General features: G+C 26.7%; 1 protein-coding gene across 1 annotated transcript in view; it reads left to right on the top strand.

Moving 5' to 3' along the window:
- Positions 1–1,351: 1,351 nt before the first annotated feature.
- The window catches only part of LOC129991794 (amyloid protein-binding protein 2-like), a 34,044-nt gene continuing 14,189 nt past the window's right edge, over positions 1,352–21,206 (top strand). Inside the window, exons 1-6 of the mRNA XM_056098260.1 lie at positions 1,352–1,604; positions 14,099–14,187; positions 16,223–16,374; positions 16,473–16,602; positions 20,662–20,830; positions 20,934–20,990. Of these exons, the coding sequence (XP_055954235.1) occupies positions 1,470–1,604; positions 14,099–14,187; positions 16,223–16,374; positions 16,473–16,602; positions 20,662–20,830; positions 20,934–20,990 (732 nt within the window). The 5' untranslated portion in view covers positions 1,352–1,469. The remainder of the gene's footprint in view (positions 1,605–14,098; positions 14,188–16,222; positions 16,375–16,472; positions 16,603–20,661; positions 20,831–20,933; positions 20,991–21,206) is intronic.

The following is a 21,206-nucleotide window of genomic DNA, read 5'->3' as shown; positions in this document are numbered from 1 at the left end:
AAGTAAATAAAATATTTAGTATAATATAAAATAGAAAATTTTAACAAACATCAATTCCGAGAAACCACCAAATCATCAAAGTCGGTTAGTTTATAATAAATATTTGTGCGTGCGCGAGCATGTGTGTGTATGTATGTGTTGGCACTCTACATGCCTGGTCGTTTCACTTAAAATAACCAAATGTCGTGCAAATACACTTTAACGAGTGAAAACGTGCACTTGGGAGGTACTTTTTGAAATTTTAATTAATTAAAAATCAAGCGAAATTTGAAATTTTTCTACTATAACTTTCGAAAATAATACAGTGTAAAAATAATTGTTATATCATCTAAAAATTAAAAATAATAATAATAATATTTTTTATACATACAATTTTTCACCGTATAAATGTGTATTTCTATACTTAATCAATTTTTAAAAAAATATTTTAAAAGTATATTTTTAGAATAAGAATCGTAAGAATTCTCAAGGAATATTAAAAATATCATGAACGATAATACAGAAACAGAATTCTGAAAGGGCACAGAAATTTTTGATGGGAATCACCAATGCAGTTGCAGATATTTTATTTTAGAATCGAATTCTATCCTTCCTTAACACAAATCATCATTGGCATGTATGTATTTACTTAATTCTAATTAGTAATTTTTAATCTGTCTATTTAAAATTCCATTAACGTGAAGATCATCTCTTACTCATTTTTTCCAAACTGTACTTTTTCCTTGTAAGGATTGAGTTTGAAAGCATTAACTTAGATTATAAGATTTCTATTTTTGTTTTTCAGCTTGCGATATTAATTTTTTTAACTACATCTTTAATGAATTTTTTTTTTCAATAAAAGAATTGCGATATTTTTTTTTCTTTCTAGTTTTTCGGGACGGTGTAAACGGGAAAAAAAAACCAATTTATTTTTTAATTCATTCTTTTTCGATTTCTTTTCTATGACAGTTTCTACAACGTGTTTGGGCAACCCCTCCCTTAAAATATTAATTAATAATTATTAATATTATTTCAGGCTATAGATATCTTAATTTTTGTAATATAGAGCAGAAAGGATTTTTTTTTTTTTTTTTTTTTTTTACATGCCAAAAACATGCAAATTTGGTTATACATTTCAATTCCATCTCCGTTCTAGATTCAATGAAAACCTTAACACGCAACTTGAAATCTTGGAAAACTATAATCGTTGCTATGCGAGTGAGCTATGCCATACATTCTTTGCCCCCCTGCAGATTTAATTTACATTTCTTCAAAATTTTTGTTAATATAATATTATACTGAACAATGCACTATTGTACACAACAAAAATTCTACTTTCTTTGTCAATGAAATTTAACTGTAACCATTCGGAAATTGTTTTGACTTAATTCGTTCTGGCAAATTGACGAAACGAAAATCAAGACGAAATATCGTCTTGACATTGAGAAGTAGTATTATGGTTTAAAAATTTAGCCAAATTTAGATAAAGAATGGCTCAGCCTTTAGCCTGGATGCCTGATTCCCTATACAATTATTCAATTTCTTCTGTTGTTACTAATTATTCAACGTATGAAAAAGACGTCAGGACTTTTCATGGCTGTGTTATTTTTGATGTATATTACAAAGTAAGTCTCCATGAAAGACCTAAGTGATGTGTTCCATTATTGGTCTTCATGAAAATTATTATTAAGCTTTAATTTCTTAGGATATATATTAAATTGAATATTTTTATTTTGAATAATTTCCAGAATTTGGGATTATTTAAAAAAAGCGTATCTTGTATGTATAAAATGAGGTAATGCGCATCCATATGTAATTATGTAAATATTTGCAATGCCTATAGACATTCTAAACATTTTCTGCCATTTTAACAACTTTTAAAAATTATTATAGTTTTATGGCTTTATTTATAATGAAATTATTAATAAGCTCAGTTTTTGACAGTGTCGATCCAACAATACCTAATAAAATAAATATACTATTTGTATAGTTATCTTTTTAATTCTGTGATAATTTTTTAGAGTTTTTCAGAATGTTAATTGCAGCAATATGGTAAAATTTGCAGTGCAGTTAAAACTATTTTTCAAAATTGTTAATGATGTTTCTAGTATTTTTTTTAAATTCTCTTTTTTATTTTACTTACAACTGTATAAGTATTAAATCTTGCAGCTTACCTATCATTTAATAAATAATGCCTTAGGATTACTGTTTTTTGGCATGTGATGCAATTTATTTCTTGCTTATTGATGATGCAACCAATTGCTGATTAAAGAATACAATTTTTTTTTTTTTTTATTGCAGCACTTAACAATTTTCAATAAATAAAATTTTATAAATTGGCAACCAGTTTAAATTGTAATATAGATGCAAAATTTCATTTCCTTCGCATTACTTTATTTGTAAAATGGATTTTAATTTGATTTGTGTGACTGTTTGGAATAATCTTTTCTATATTTTCTATTTGCTTGTGAATTTTCATTCTGAAATTTGTAATAAAAATTTTAGAAGTTATTACAAGTTCTTTTTAACATTTACCAAACAAGTTGTTAATTTTTTTGTACAATTGAAGTAGAAATGGTTGAAAAGATAAAAACCTTCTACGAATAGGAATTGTTGATAGTCTAAACATAGAATGACCTCTTTAACAAAATTTAAATGACTTTCTATAGAGAAGGATGTCCTTGTTTGAGGGCAATATGAATATCTTAAGTTCATAATTTTTTATTTATATTCTAAAAAATTAAAAATAGAACATTTATATATCTCTTACAAAATACATAAACTAGATGTAATGTATGTAAATTTTGATAATAATCTTTGCAATTTAATCTAAATATTGAAATTAACCAATATGTAAAAAAATATTTTTTGTTATTAAAACTAAATATTTTTTTATTTTTAAAGCTAGTTGTCCTTGGAGACCAACTGTTTAACATAAAAAAATTTTAGGTTCTTAAACTATTAAAGTGAATTTTACATTTAAAAAAAATTGCACTCTTATTTGATATATGTGACAAGTATAAATGTAATTGAATGAATCTGCTACAGAGTACTGTAGATGCAAATTAAACCAGATCTGGACATTGACACCAGACAATAGAAGCAATTTTTGTCTTAATTTTAATATCGGCAAAAGCACATGATTCAATGTTTTGATAGATGAGTTTGAATTTCATCATAATGTTAAAAATCTAATAGATTTTGTATTAAAAATAATTTCTTTACAGAAATTAAGTATGACATCAAAAAGGTAATTGTTTGAGTTTTCAATAATGCAAAAACCACTTTTGTGAGATAATAGTTTTGGAAATTATGTTCATCCATTTTCATAGTAAGTCATAGTGTTTGTCCATCTGCTGATGTTTATCCTGTTTTCATTTTCTGTTTACCTATTTCTTGAATTCTTTTACATATTATTTCCTATCACTGAATGGAGTTAATTGACAGGGCTGTAAAAAATGGCCAGTGAAAGAGTCTGATGTTTACATTTGATTGTTGCATTGTGACTATCTATACTAATTATAATGAAAATTGATGCTTTGCTGACCAAATCGTTTGATTTACAGCTATCAAAATTGGAACATGTATAGCTTGGAGGGAGGAAACATGCATCTTGCAGTAAATTTCTTGAAATTTTAATAAATTATAAATTAAACTGAATTTTGTTATTTTCCTTGATAATTTCCAAAAACATTATTGCATAAAAATGAATTTCACACTGTTTAAAAAAAAAAAAAAATTAATGATACCAATTTAATAATTTTGTCAATTTTTTTTTAATTTGTGATTAATTTCTAACAATAGATTACATTGCCACTCTGATATTCTATTCTATTTTTGCTTCTACAAATATTTAATTGCAGGATTTTCTTCCATTATATGAAGCTTGGAAAGGATTTTTGTTTAATATCTGTATAGTTTATAAGACAGATTAAAAAAAAAAAAAAAGTGAAGTCACTATATCGTGAAATTTAGAAAATAAATGAACTGGTTAATACATTTTTAAAGGCTCCTATAATGTTATGGGATTTCATTCTATAATATTAGAAAGGCTTTTATGCAATAAAAAGAACTAAACTAAGACAATTGAAATAATATGTCTTAAATATTAAGCAATTTTGCAAAATCATGGACACATCTAAATAATTTATTTGAAAATTAATATTCCTGGCAGATCAGCTAGTCACCAAGCGAATAATAAATAACAAGAACATTTTCTGTCCCAAGTTATTGTTTTTTAATATATAGAGATAATTTTTTTTTTTAAATTATATAAATTTAAAGTGTTTCCACTATTTTGAATAAAATTGATCAAAGTATGTAATAGTATTGGTGTGCATTGAGAAATGCTGTACATTTTACACATTGAAAATGTTTTCTGTGCTAAGTTGGAGATGGTATTCTATAGAGGACATTGTCTCGACAATTTTATGGATATATACAGAAATAAATTTGAATCTTTTACAAAATAATATTTTAGATATCAAAGAATATGATTTACTTTTTTTATTGGATTGTAAAGAGGTTTTTTTTTTAACAAAAATCATGTGTTTAAAATAAAAATTGGTGTCCTGGAACCAATTGGGAAATATATATATGAAATTAATCCTATAAAAGAACCTACTGTAATTTCCTGCATGTTATCTGCAGCAGCATATAATCTGCAGGTGCTACTTGTAGCCCTGACAAAAAAAAAAAAAAAAAAAAAAAAAAAAAAAAAGCAGTTAACCCTCTTTGTCATATAATTCTTAGATTACACCAGCCTGCAAAAAAAAGAAATTTTTTTTGTTTGTAAAATTTTAATTTATTTATATCAGCAACGATGATGTCATTCCAAAATGCAAACTAAATTTTATGTAACACGTAAGGATTTTTTACAAATGACGATGAAAAAATTAACAAAATGCAGTATAATGCATATAGTTGCAACTGTAGTTACTATTAACTAAACACAATAATGCTGTTCATTTACAATATTATGATAACTTTTGTGTTTTTCTTGAAGTCAAGAAGCTTCTTTTTTGGGTTTTTCGTTTATGCTCCACGTCACTGTCTCTTTTTAAAGACCAACAGTAATCGGCCATCATGTTAACACCCCACCGTCCTTGATATCTGCGTTCCATCTCCTTTATATCCTGGTAGAATCTTTCACCTTGCTCGTCACTCATTTTTCCTAACTTGTCTGGGAAGTATTCCAAATGTGAGTGAAGGAAGTGAATTTTAATGCTCATACTGCACTCCAAAAGATAAGTGCGTAATAACTCAGTTACAAGTTCTTTGTAATTTTCTTTTCTCTCATTTCCCAAAAAACCTTCTACGACATCTTTAAATGCAACCCAAGCCTGCTTCTCTATTTGTCATACATTGTTCAAAATTAGAATCTTTAACTAATTTCTTTATTTGTGTTCCATCAAATACACCTTCTTTAATTTTAGCGCTAGACAATTTTGGGAACTTCAATATAAGATACTCAAAACATTTTCCATCTTTATCCAAAGCTTTCACAAACTGCTTTACGAGTCCCAATTTTATATGAAGTGGGGGCAATAAAATATTTTGTGGATCTATTAAATATTCATTTAAAATATTCTTCTTACCAGGAATCCATTCTTGTCTCTTCGGCCATATCTTTTTTTATCCAATGACTTTCTATGTCCCATTCACAAATAAAGCACAGAAATTTAGTAAATCCACTTTGTTGCCCGAGAAACAGACCTATAACCTTTAAGTCACCACATAATGCTCACTTGTGTTCAGTGTATTTTATTTTAGTGAGAAGCATCTCCATACTTTCATATGTTGCTTTCATGAAAACGGAATGTGCAACTGGAACTGATGCAAGTTTAGATTCGTTATGCAATAAAACTGCTTTTTGACTCCTCTTTGAGGAATCTATAAATAGTCGCCAATCATTCGGATTATAAGGAATATTATCTCCTAATTCATACAATTATAAGTATTTATTCAATATAAATGTATTATTTAATTTCAATGAAGTAAGAGGTTTTCAGAATTTATTTAAACAAATAATCATATATACTTTATTAATTTATCCTATCCAAATCGCAAAAAATCTGTGTATTTTTACTTATTTAAAAATTTTACTTTTCAAAAAAACTGTACGTGATACGTAAAAACTGATATTATTTTTGAAATAAGCATGTGAAAATACATTAAAAACAACTATTACTTTTAAAACAAGAGATTGTTGCAGGCTGGTGTTATTAGGGACATTTACAGTGATGATTTTCAAGTTTTTTAAACAGATAATCCCCTGATTATACCCTGGAAATTATAATATATCAATCATGCTGCCTTCTATAGTTCTGAAAGGAAACAAGTTGTTATGTTTGCAATAATTTTTTTGGTTTTAAGTTGGATTTTTTTAAAAGGGGATTTTATAATTGTTGTCCTTTTTCTAATCTTTGAATAGGAAATGGTTAATGTATGAATATATGTTGGGTTGGGAGTTTTTGTTCTTTTTGGAAAAAAAAGTGAGATATATATAAACATGATATTTAAATTTGGTTTCAAGCATTAAGATTTATTATTATTTTAGAAAGAGATTATCTTTGTTTCTGCAGTTTTCTTATACAATCTCATTTTAATTGAAATGGCAACCCAATTATTTAAATTTTTTCTTTCACAATCTGAAATATATATATATATATATATATATATATAAAGTAGGAAAAAGATTAAGAAAATAAAGCATTAGGAAAATTAATTTAAAAAATTTATATTTAGAATTTTAATGAAATGTTTTAAATCGGATGACTTTTTTTTAAACTTCTGATTTTTAAAAAATTATGAGGAAATGCTGTTAGTATTTGATTTATCCTATTTGGGAATGTTATTTAACATTAAAAACAAATTTAGATAACAAAATATAGAATTATCTTAAAACAAATTTAGATAATTCTATATTTTGATGCCTTGATGAATGAACATTATTTTTTATTCCTTCAACTTATCGGAAATTTGAAGTAAATGTCTTCACACACTATTAATTTCAGTGTGTAGTCACATCTCTTGAACTTGAGTAATAAGAATACTAAGGTAGAGATATTGAAATATGAACATTATAAGTGATGATAGGACTGACCTTTAATAATTATTTCTGATATTGCTGCTCTCTAGAGTGCTACAAAAAGTGTAGTTGAACTTATTTATAACAAATTCAAGTATTCGTATCTTTATAGATAATATAAGATTTATAAGATTTTCTTTTTCATGTTTTTGAATTTGTTTGCTGACCTATTTGGTCTTTTTTTTTCAGCCATCAGTTTTACAGAAGTGTAAAAATAATTTAACCACCTTTTCGAGGACTACCATTTCCTGAACAGGGACAGCTTTCCTTCCACTTTGCCATGAACCTCAGCAATCATAAAAAAAACTTAAATAGTCCTCTCACACAGACATTTCACAGAAGTGGTTGTTTGCAATGTAAAATTTATAACTATTTGAGAAATTCTTTTTTTTAGTTTTAGCAATTCTCTGCAAGTATAAGTTTTTTCCTTTCTCCTCCCCACAAACACATCCTGTGAAGAGGGTCAGTACTATCCTACATGTAAAGGGACCATAGGGCAAGCTAGTAAACTGGTCTATCAGCAACTGATATAATTTGATATATTCAGATTGCAACATTTGTGGGAAAAGGAATTTGAAGTAGAACAAACCCTTATAGATTTATGACTGAACTGGGTAATTTTGCTAATTTGAATGTTTTTAATTCTAATTTATCTGCAAATCAAATTTTTATCCAGCCTAATCAATTCCTTATTAATATAATGTTAAATTGTCTGTAAGACGAATTTATTTTGTTTACTTTAAGTCAAGTCTATAAATTATAATTTTTTCCTTAGTTAAATACAGCTATATTATCCACAGTGATCATGAATTAATAACTTTTTGAGACTTCTGATTTACTTGCATACTTGATTGCTATTTAGTGTACCCAATAAAGATAAATAATAAAAAGTTCTTAATTGTTGATTTTTAAAAAAGTTAAGGTTAGTGTAAATATTATAAAGTTATTAAATTTTCATCAATGAACATTATTTTTTAACATTTCACGGTTTTATTTTGTATTATGAACTATTTATTTAATTTTTTAAATATAATAAATAAATCACTCTTTGCCTATTTTAGTTTCAAATTTATCATTTTCTCTTGCTTGATTTAGTGAGTTTTTCTTGATTCAAATTTTTGTGGTAGCATTGCATTAGTCATTTTATTGCTTGCATTGTTTTTTTTTTACATTATTTAATTAAAAGAAAAGGATTTTATTTTAATAGATCTGTAAATTTGTACAGATTTAAACTGCCATTGGTTGTTTATAATAAAATAAATGAATCATGATAAAATAAATATTGCAATAAGAAATAAAAATATTTTTTTCTCATTTGATTGCCATAGACTTTGTAGTGATGGATGAAAATGAATTTTAACGTGATGATGAGTTGAATTTTTAACCATCATTGTAAAGATAAACATCAAGATCCCCCCCATAGCAATTTTTATGCTCAGAATACTGCATTTTAACTATTTTTTTTAAATGAGCTATTTGAATAAGAAATTTTATTTTAATCGGGATAATATTTATTTTTATATATCATTGACTTGAAATAACAATACTTTTTTATGGAATTCTTGGTAGTTGTAATTAATGGGGTGTCTTTTTTTTTTTTTTTTTTTTTTTTAAGTGAATATGAATAAAAATTTCTTTTTAAGATTACATAATGTATGTGTATATAAGAATTGATGACTAAAAGTAAGAATTAATTAAATTTTAAATTGCATTATTTTAAATTGCTCTATTTTTAATTTATTCTAGAATGTAATTTTATATGAATTTAGCTTCTTTCAATGAGAGGTTGAGTAATTGCCAAATTTTCTAAACATTATTATTTTTTTTCATCCATGACACTTCATTATTTGCTTAGAATATTAGTTCTTTCTTGACTAATTTCTCAATTTCGTATTAGTTGCATTTTTTTTTAAAACTAAAATTTTGACTTTGATGAGATTGATCAAACCTTTTACTGCAATTTAATTTTTATGACAATTAATGTTCAAATTACCATAATATGGTTAAAAAAATCTTTTTCAAATCAGTTACATTGATTAGAATGGAAGAGAAAGGATACATTATTTTTATTTAACATTTGATATACTTGATTATTAATGCTAATATTAATGATTCATAAAATTTAGTAAATTTTTGATTGTTATTCTTTGATTTAATATAAAATTATTAATTATGACAGAAAAATATATATCTGTAATAACTTCTTTTAATAATCAGTTTGAGTTACCAGGATTGGTGGTTGCAGAAAAAAAAAATCTTCTGTATGTTATTTATTCTTTATAGCTTCCTCAAAAAAAAAAAAAAAAAAAAAAAAAATGATAAACGTATACTATTTTAGTAACTTTATACCAAATATCTGGAAAACCAAGCTTCACTTCGCACTTTTTTTTTTTTTTTTTTGTAAAATCTTGTTTTTTCGGGAAAAAATATTTAGAAGCGAATCAAATACTGATTACATATGAATATTTTTCAATCTTACCTACATATGATATGGTCATATAAATAAAAAAAAAAAAATCATGAAGTTTAACATGTTATTTGAAACAATCTGCTATATTACAGTATTCATTTTACAGTTTAGCTATCATTACCATTGCCACCATTTTGCAGAAAGAAAGCTTATCCTCTCCGAATAAAGTTCCTGAATCAGTATCGAAAATTCAGGTTTTTGGGAGTGGAGAAAATGAATTTTGTTTGGATGGGTCTGTTTATGACGACCCGTGTTTGATGTCTGTACACACAGGAGCTAATGCTACCCTGTTGAGAATGGATTTGTCCCAGAGGTCGAAGGGACAACTTATTTCCAAGCCTCTTGGTATCTCCCTCTGGATTGCTTCTCATGAAGCTGTGGCTGGAATCGCTGATTCTTATAGTCTCTATCTGGATATCCTTCTAGAATTCAGCTTTGTTGTGGATTTGAATAGAAGTGTGATGCGAATAGGAGCTGAGCAATCGCCTGTGTATCCAGATAAATTATATCGTCGCAGAGGAACCTTTCCCGCAAAGGCAGATGTGCTCTTTAAAGGATCTTGTATTGAGAGCTAGGGATAGTTCTGGAGTGTCGAGAAGGAGCCGGGAATAGGCGGAAAAATTACTGCTAAAGGTTTGGAGATGACGGCGAAGAATTCTTGACTTTTAAGTGGACTCCGGAAGGTACAGTTGAACATCCTGATATTTGGTTGGTTCGATGGAGCAAGTTGAAAGTGGGTAATTGACCAGCTTGATTAGAATTCTTCCCGGAGAGTTCTGTTACGATACGATGTTTAGCTCCTTGGAATATTTTAAGAAGCGGGTTTAAGTTTGAATGTATAATTTGAAACGAAAAAGAGATCCTAGACCCACCCATCCCAGCGAAAGGATTCAGAAAGATCTTTTACTATCGCCAACATAGTGAATGATGCCGTCAGCGAAATTGTGGAGGTTGCCCAACGCCGAACCAAAGGTTGTTCACATCTGTCAGTGACCTGTACCAGTTATTGATTGTTGCGGGACTGCCGGGGCGCCAGTCCTTGAAGAGGGGAGCAATGTTACGAATCTGTAATGCTGCTTCTCAGCACAAGTAGTTCCATTGTAGGAAAGACAGTTTTACGATCAGCTTTTTTAGATGATCAGATGCTGGATCAGTGACTCCAGGCTTAGCGACTTTATCCTTCATCAGTAGCATGGCAGCACCGGATGGGCCCTGGCGTCCTCAAGAATTTTCTTCCAGACCTCTCTTTTCTTGGCCATGGTCTTCCAGTTAATAACTCTTAAAGTGGTGAAGTGCCCTTCCAGACAATCAACTCATCTGAGGTTGGGCCGGCCTCTAGTTCCTGTTCTAGTGGGCTTGACCAGGAATATTTTCTGCGCTGTAGCTCCCTGTTCATTCTAATAATGTGGTCAACCCATTTAATCCTTTATATTTTTATCTATTTCACGACGCCTAGTTCCTTGTAGGCACGGTAAAGTTCTAAATTTGAGCATCTGTGCCAAACGCCATCAACTTGTATTCCTCCAAAAAATAGCTCTTGGTATCTACCGCTCAAAGATATACCAATAATATTTTTATCTTTTTGTGTCATTGTCCAGGTTTCTGAAGAGTATGTAAGTATAGATCTGATTAGACATTTATAAATTAATAACTGTTTTTCTTTTAATTAAATGTGATTTTAAATATTTTTTTAATCCGTGGAAGCATCTATTGGCAGCTTTAATTCTCCTCTATATTTTAAGTGTGATATTAATGTTAATCTTGGAGCCCAGATATATAAAGATTGGTAACTTTATAGTTATAAAAAAAGTGTGTGTGTGTGTGGTGCGTGTGTGCGTAAAATATCGTATTTTCAGGCAAGACACTCATATAGATAAATTTACGAATACGAAATATTATCGTAAGATACACGAAATATATATGTAGTGATATTTTTACATTGCTAACTATAATAATAATAACATTGCTAACTATAATGTAAAACACATTTTTAAGCAGTTTCATGACTGAAGAAATTAGACACTTTTGAATTTTTAATACTTCCCATTTATTCCATCCCTAGAGGCACAATTTATGTACAAGCAAGAAGCGACGATAAAACTAACGTCCGTTCACAAGCGATACAAGAGAAGAAGAGAGCGAAATTTTCCCTGTGATAATTTTTACAATAGGATTTTGATAGCGATTCGTTACACGTGTCGATTTAGGAAAGAGAAGTTAGGCATCTTTTAAAAGAATTTGCAAAGCATGACAGATTTTAACCCTTCATTGGAGATTTTTATCCCTTCATCATATTTTTATCCATTCATATGAAGGTGCTGATTAAAGCAGTTTTACAGAACTCATTTAGCATTAATTAAATTTTAAAAAAAGGTGGAATTGGATCAGGAAATAAGAGAAAATTTTAGAATTAAGTTAATATAAGTTAAATTAAGATAAAAATTGGGAAATTAAAATGGATTTAAAAATATCTAATGTCTAAAAAATATCTATTCACATACACACAGGAATTGCTTGTTTAAAGTTATAATGTATATTCATTATATTTTGAGCCTCCAAAATTCATTGGAGTATATCTCTTGTCATTGAAGTACTTTCATTTGTCATTAATATTAATGAATAAGTTATCTAATATTTTTTTCTGACATCAAAAAATTTAGTTTCATAATGATTATTTTTTGTTTTATTTATCAGCAGCAGAAGAGGCACAAGAGTTTAGTTATGCTCATTTAATTGTGCAAGCTCTGTTTTAAATGTAAAGTCAATCATTGCTTTGAAAATTAAAATAATAATAATAAATAAAAATGATTTATAAAAATGTTTCTTAATGTTAAAGGGTTAAAGTACTTGCATGATTAAAAATATATAATCAATTCAAAATGAAGTAAAAATTTATTGGTTCATTGAAATTGTAAAGAAGAAATTTTTAAAATTCTAAAGAAGAGTCATATTGAAATTAATCAAATGTGAGGAGAAAAATGCGATTGCTAAAAACAAAATGAGTTTGGTTGGGGATTTGTTCTTTTAAGAGCAAAATACAGAACTAATATTCTGCATGTTGGAAGAATTTTCACATGCAGTGTTGTAGAAGGAAGTAGGATTTTTATAAATTATTAGGAATCAAGATATTTATGACATGTAGAAACTCTTACAATAGGAATCAGCTGGATATATCATCTTTAAGCTGTTAAAATAAATTACTAGATACCACATTATTAGATCGTTCTATGAGTTTAAGCAAAAATTAATGATATATTTTATTCACTGTAATAAAGACGTTATAATTTGGATAGAAACTTATTTTGTTAAAGTTCAATTTGTTGGCATTCAATTTAAGTAACCTTCAGGATCTGCGAAAAGTCTTTTTGTGATTATAAATGCATTTTAAGTGTTTTCTTTAAGATTTTGAATAATATTTGCAATTTATGTGTTTTTAATATTTACATACATAATGGAGAAAATTTTCTAAATCAAGTCATTCTAAAGATTTTTCATACTCTGTTGTAACAATAATTATTTCTAATAATATTACACCATTATTATTTTTAAAAAACACTATTTATACAATCTTATTTTTTATTATTTTTTGTGAAGGTGGCAGAAGTATAATAGACTTAAATTAGATTACATTCAATAGCATTAGACATAATATTTATCCTGCAACTTTGCTTTTTTTAAACAATAATCATTACAAAATTGAGTTTTTGTATTTAGAAATTAGATAGCCTATGTATTTATGAAAAAAAGTTCTGCTTTATTGTTAATATTTACACTTACTGACCATTAATATTTCATACAAAATCTGTTGAAATGCTATTTAATCAACCATTAAAATAAATACAATTGCTTGTACAAAATGTATCAGTTCAAAAAAGTTAATATTTTTAAGCTCCAGTAATAAAAAAAGAATGATGAAACTAAATGTAAGAAATTATGTATTAATAAAAATCTGGATTATTTCAGATTGTATATCCTCCTTCACCATTTCTTCCTTTTTGCTTTTGTCACACTTCAAAGTACCTGTATCAGTGTATAATGTACTAAATTTATTCATTTAATTTTTTAAAAAAATCATCAACCATATACTTTCCTGACAAATTGCAAACAGCTGTGCAAACAGTTCAGTTTTCTCCAATTTAGCAAAGTGTATCATGTTTTATATGTGTATATCTATGCATATTTTTTCATTTTAAAAAGTTTTAATTTTGGGTGATTTTAAACATGAGGCAATGTAGGAAGGGAGATAAATTCAACTTTTTTTTTTAATGTTTTATAACTTTGCCATTTATGAAGCAAAAACTTTCTTTTTAATATCTTGAGGTATTTCTCAGCCTAACAAGCAATGTTCCTTCATATTATTTCCATAATTTCTATTTTGCTTTCTTTTTTTCAACATACCATTTTTTTTTGTGTGTGCATATTTGCTTTTCTCATTGTCACTTTCATTTGTATTTTTATATTTTTCAATATTGTGTGTATCTTTCTGTGGTAAGTATGTTAAACTATTTGTCTGGAGCATGTATGACAATTTAATATTTAATTTTATGCATTATTTTCAGTTGTATAAAGATGGATTACTCTATCAGCTAGGCAAAGAGTTTGAAAATCTGGATTTGTTTCATAAAGTGCTTAAAGTGAGTGATAAAAGGTAAGTAGTCAATCATTTTCTTTAAAATTGAACATTTTTTTCACATTGCATATCAGGCTTCATCTAATAAATATGCTTTCTATAATTTGCTTTTAACTTGTTTTTTTCATCCGAGTCTTAATTTACTGCTCCTTTTAGTTTGTTTTTAATCAGTTGAAGAAAAATCTGTTGTAAAAATATCTTTGGTAGAAATTGTATATGAATATTCAAATCTTTTATCTGTTTTACAATCGAATGTGGCTGGTCATATATTGTTTAAATTTTAAGCTTTCTTATGTTTGATAATCCAATAATGCTTTAAAGTATTGATTGTTTTACTCGACAGATCTACTGTTCTTTTATGTTTTAACTTTGGAGCATTAATCTGTTTTTGACATTTTCTTGATATGTAGTTCCTTAAAGTAATATTTTGCATAGAATTACATAAGTGATATTTATAAGTATCAAATATTTTACTAGCTTATATATTCTGCATGCTTGGGATCATAATTTCTTCATAAGCTCATCTATTTGTTTTGTGCAAGAAATGCTATCTCTCAGCATAAATATCCTTTGCATTTCTTTATTTCTTTACCATAGTTGATTTGAAGCAAGAAAATATATTATAAACTCTCAAGCAATATGCAATAAAATTAAGTAATGACTGAACTTCATCGATGAGATTGTCCAACATTTATCGAAAAATATCAATATATCTAGATTTTATAACTTATTGCAAATATTCATAAGTAGTCTCACTTAACATACTAATTAGGAATTTTCTATATTAAAGGAAATTTCAGTTTAGAATGCTTAATTTTTTTATATAATAATCGATAATTAAATAATAAATTAAAATAATTTAATAATACAATAATTAAAAAAATAATTGTGTCAAAATTCATTCAGTGCATTTGTGTCAAAACAGTGTATATTTTACAGTGTATCATATTTCATTTTAGAAATAGTGATTTTTAAAATTTTATGTTATTTAACGCTGAAGAAAAAGCCTATTTTTTTCATTTTTCACAAAAGAAAAAACACAATATGCAAATATTTTTTATTTGCAAAATCGGGTAGTTTTTAATATATCTTGAATTCAAAATATAAAGTCTGTCATAAAAAAAAAAATCTGGTATAGCATAAGGGTTTTTTTTTTAGAAGTATTGGTGGCAAGTTTAATTTAAATATGCTGTTAGAATTCAATTTAATTTATAAATTGGGTGACTGTAATTAAAGAGGCTTTAATATAATTTATATTTTTAAAATTCAAAAAAGAGATTGAAAAACAATTTCAAAATGTGTAAAGCATGAATAATAACTGTTGTGGAATGTATGCAATTTATAGAAAAATAATGCAATACATTAAAAATCCAATTCTCAAGCAGTTGAGAAACATGAAGCAAATAAATCGGTTATAAATTTTTGGAGGCCAATTAACTCTTTTTAGATATAAGAAATTTAAGATGTATGATATAGTTAAAATAAAAAAATGACATATGATTAATTAAGCCACAGAAATGAAATGAAACTACTTTATTAAGAGAACACTAGACACTAACGGATTAAGATGATAATGTATTTTTTTAAACTAATCTTTATGATAACATAAACTGAAACTTTACGATCTGTTCCACTATTTAATAACATTATAACTATATTAAAAGAAAATAACCCGTTTTAATGATTTCTCCTCATTTCTGATGAAATTGGAATTTATGTGTGGATAAGTTTCTTCCTTTAATTTATTATGATAGCAAAGCATGATAACTAATGCCTTTGTTTTAGACAAAAATATCAGTAATATGCAAACAACTGAAATATTTTTTTTAAAAATTACTTTTCTTGCAAGTACCTTTGTTTCCCTCATAAATGTATTTAAAAATGCGTTAAAAAAATTACTGTTGAAGCTTGGAAAATAAATTATTATTTCTAAGATAAGATCATATTTTCAAGAAATCTTCATAAAAATTTTCAGGATACTAGTAATAAACTTGTTCAGTATTTATTAAAATTATTATTTTTTAAATTTACAAAAAAAAAAAAAATGTTTCAGATTTCTTCTTCATAATTGTTTCCAAGCTTTGATGGATCATGGTTATCAAATAGCATATAAATTGGCTGATGGATATCGGAAGAAATGTATAGATACATCAGATTCTACTGCAGAAAAAAAGGATAAAGTCGTTGATCTTGGTTTTTTACTTGGTATGTATTTTGTTTAGCATAAAAATGTTTCTTTCAATAAAATAATTTTAACACTTCTAGATAATTTATGCTATAAAACAAAATTTTCTTTTATATAGGTAGCTTCTTAACAGATGCTGGTTGGTTTCCTGAAAGTGAGATTGTTTTTATCTCTTGCCTTGAATTGTGCCAGTTAAATTGTACATCTACACATATGGAAATGGCAAGAATTTTAGATTGTTACAAAAGGTAGATTTTTATTACTGAATTCTTTCCCATGTTTCGTACATTCTATTGTGTTAAATATTTAAGTGACATGATCTAAAATTTTAATTCTTAATTCAACATTTAAGAAAGAAAAAAACATGAATGTTGCATAAAATTTCTTTGTTTGGGTTGTTAAATTTAAAGCATTTGGGCGTTTCATTAGTGGGAAACTAAATAAAAAGGTAAAAACTTTTAAATTGATAGGGATAAGTTGAACATTTGAAAAATGAATTATATGAAAAATAGAATATTGTTTCTGATGTTAAAAATAGCAGTAATATAATTTTCAATAAAAATTGTTTAACAGGTTAATTGATGTTATTTTTCTTGCAAATGTAGGATCATAATAAGTAACTTGATAATAACATTATGGCAATCAATTTCTGTATAATGCATTCAATTGAAAGTATGTGATGGCTAGGATTTTGTATGGTAGTTAAAGTATCACCAATAGTAGTTACATCATCCAGGAAACTCTGATATCTATTTTCTCCTGTTGATTTTTTGTTCTAAAGATACAAGTATTCATAAATTTTCAAGTAGATTTAAAATGGAGTTTTTTTTAAAAAAACTAATATCTTCTCAAACATGCATTATTTCTCAAATTCCAATACTGTCCTTTGGAATAATTTTTCAGTATTCTTTTTTTCTGTTAGTGCAAAGTATGAAAGGCAAAGAAAGCCCCCCCCAAACATTTTTGTGTATTCTAATAAAGATCTCATACCTTTTGTTTGGCCCAAGAAATTGCAACATTTATTTATTGTTGTGCTTTAACTCCCCCTCCCATTTATAAACTAAAAAGGAGTTTCTGTTCCTTAGCAGACAATGAACTCTATATTGTTTGTTAAAGATGTTTTTACTTCAATTTCAGGTTTTTCTCATACTTTGTCTGCAAATGAATTGCTATTCTTATTACTTAAATGTTTTCATGAATTGAGAAGATTTATTTATGTCTGTTGAGACATTCTGTTACAAAATTTGTTGAACTTGGATCCATCACCTTGAGTATTCCTTTTATTTCACTTTACAGAGATTGGAGCAAAGCAAAAAAAAGAAAGTGGCAGCATAAGCAGAAGTACTATCTTGCTCTTCTGACTTGCGCATATATGATACAAAAGCAGGTGCTTTATGCTATTTAGTGACAAAAACTGAATGTGCATTTTCGACATCTATCTTTAGACTCTTCTTTTCAGGGTACTCTTTATTTCGAGATCCCAAGACTAGTTTTTTTTTTTTTTTTTAAGATAATTCTACTTTGTAAAGGGATGATGTGCAGTAAGAGGAGCACATTTTTGCAATTTTTTGCTGTCCTGATCTTAATTTCCATTCCATTAAATGTATTTTATTTTCCTCCGTTTATTATTTTTGACGTTTTAATTTGAGACAAATGTTATGAATAAACTGTGCAAAATTAATCTCCTCCTTCATCTTAATTCTCACCCTTATTTTGATGAAATAAATGCCTCCTGATACATTTTCAAAAGTAAGTCAGATTCTAAATCTGAAAATTGAAAAACACAGAAATATAATTTTGATCATATGCAGTTTTAATCATGTTCACTTGCATTTTAACAAATGGGCAAACAAACTTCCCATGGACAGATTCTGTTCAAAATTCACCCAAATTTGGTATAAAGTCCTCACAACAAATTCAAATCCTCTACTTCAATAAATTTTAAGTTATTATATTCATAGACAGACAAAAAGTACTTCCTGATTATATAATTTGTGTTATGATAAACTAAGAAACTGCACTGAATTTTATAAAACCAGTTGTCTTAGAATAATTCCTTCATTGAAAAAAGCAAAATAGATAGGTGGTTTGGTGGTACCAAAATCAACAAAAACAGACATAAACCAAAGAAACTTCTTCGGTATATACGTAAATATAAACTCTTCTGTTTAAATTATTCAGATGTAGAAATAATTATATGAAGACAGAACATCCGTAAATAAATCTCATCCATAGTCATTGTTATTCTAAATAATAAGTTACTTAATCTGTCATCATTCCAATTTTGTATATTTTTTATGAAAGCTATGTAAAATAAATTATTACAAGTGCTTAAATTGTTACTGTTATTTGTTTTATAAAACAAGAAAATAATTTGCATAATTTTATTTCATTCTAAGTAGATTTTGAAATAGTGATATATTTCATTGCTTTTTAACAGCCATATTCACTTAGAAAATTTTTCTTTAAGTAGTAAAAAAATCTTTTTAGCCTGTAATAAATTTAAAAATTTACTTTTTTAAAAATTTGAGTGATAAAACCTCCAATTTGCTTGTGTATTTGTTTTTCTTTTTGAAGTAATTCTCAATATGACTTTATCTTCCATGAGATTTGTTTCATTGTTGTTTCATTGCATGGCTATATATATATATATAATATAGATAGATAGATAGATAGATAAAGAGAGAGAGATAAATGGACATGCAATAATTATATGGGATGCTCATAAAATTTTTTATTTGGAAGCATTTGTAGTTAAAACGAATCGAGAGAATGAAGCCAAATTTCATATTTAAATTGTAGAGAGCATTGAAAGATGAGTACGCCCCATATCAAAATTTTTCTATTACCAAGAAACTGTTTTGTTTCCTTGGAATTCATGTCCCTATACTTTTACATGGTATATGTGAAATAAGGTTTGTTTCATTCTGCTCGTAAGTATCAGCTGCAGACATCTCCAATGTAGGAAAGCTATTTTATTGCCACTCTGTAAGTTTGTTTACTTTTGAACATAGACTTTACATTTATGTTAATATATGTTTCAGTCTGATTTAAAAGGATTTAGATTATTTTAAATCTTTGTTATAACTATATGTACTGTTGCTGATTTAGTTAAGAAATTTGATTCTACATATTATCGATGTGCTTCAAATCTTTTACCACTTTCTTTGTTTAACTGGTTCTTTTTATCACATATTTTGTATGCATTTTATATAGAAGACCCATTGTCTTCTATATAACGAGATTCAGTTTTTGCAATATTTAGATTATTAGATTGTTGTTGAATTATCATATTTATAATTCTAATATTTAGAAATATGAAATTTAATTAGTACAATTCTGAATATATTACATTCTTTTGCAACATGTTTGTTAAAGAATACAATTAAAATAAATTATGAAAATAAGCTTTAGTCAAAAGTATAAATAATGAAGTTTAATTTTTATGTTGTGATGATCTGCAAATTTTTAGAAAGACATAGCATAAGAACATGTTTCAACAGCTAAAACATCTTTTGTCTTATTTAAAATGTTCTGATCATTTTAGTAGGAAAAAAGCACCAAGCAAATGAAAGAAAAAAAATAATAAATTAATAATTTTCAAATAATTTTAAGATTAAGAAGAGCAATCCTGTGTTAATGAAACTGCTTTCATTGCCATTAACAGACAAGCATCTGATCATTTGAAGCCACTCAAATCTTCATTATAGAGTTAAATATAATATTTTTTTAAAAATTAAAAATTCTTCTTTGTTGAAATTAGTTTCAGCAAATTATTTCAAAAGTTTTTTATACTAATAATGCTATGAGTTTATATATATATATATATATATATATATATATATATATATATATATTATAAGGCAAGAAATTTGAAACATATGCTACCTAATTTGAAAGTTGAAAATTCTTAAGGATTACTATAGTCCTCTTTTTTATGCTCATCTTCTTTTGTAGGAGGTTTGTATACCCTGCCTTCCATTAATAAAAAAGGTTTTATTCATTAAAAAAATGGCAACATAAAGGGCTTTCATATCTGCTGATTCTCAGTTGTGCATCATACAGTTTTCTGCTGCATAATTTATCTACTCTTTTTATTTTTTAGATTTCTTTATCCATAATTACAGCATAAAGGTATATGCTTCTTACTATTAATTTTTAGAGAATAATTTACAATGTTCTTTTATCATATGAACAATAAATTGAATTTTTGTTGTTAATGATTATTGATATTGATAATATTGTTGTAAATAAAAATTAATCATTAAAAATTTTAAAATAAAAATATGTATGGATTTTATTTTAAGGTTGCTTCATGTTCAAAATGTGTACTGCAAATTTAAAGAGGCTGGAGTAACTTTCAAAGAAATTCAAAATTATATTCAGAAAATTGATAATTTACAGCTGAATATAAACTTGGGCAGTATTTACAGTGAATTTGCTTCTTTTTATTTCCTACAAAGTAACTACAAAGAGGTAGATATCAATCAAATGTTTCTTTTTATATTGAATATGTAATATGAAATACTAAACATTAATTTATAGGATATGAAATGAAACTAAACTTTTTAATTTATAGGCTTACAGGTGGAGTGACAAAGCTATTAAAGAGCTGGATTCATCTGTTTCGCATAGAGTAAGTATTGTCATTAAAAAAAATTTTGAAATAAGGCATACATTTATTTAATGGAATATTAGTATAATTATAATTTCATTATAATCATTAACTGAGAGAATAAGGTGAAAAAAAGTATTGAAGTATAAATCTTGAATTAAAAATCTTAATACAAATCTTAGCAGCTTTCAACTTTAAAACATCATTGGCTGACAAAATTGATATTTTCTATTGCAT

The sequence above is a fragment of the Argiope bruennichi genome, chromosome 2 (genome assembly GCF_947563725.1).
Source record: "Argiope bruennichi chromosome 2, qqArgBrue1.1, whole genome shotgun sequence".
NCBI lineage: Eukaryota > Metazoa > Arthropoda > Arachnida > Araneae > Araneidae > Argiope > Argiope bruennichi.
Note: the sequence above shows the minus strand (reverse complement) of the source record. Positions and strands in the feature narration are given on the sequence as shown.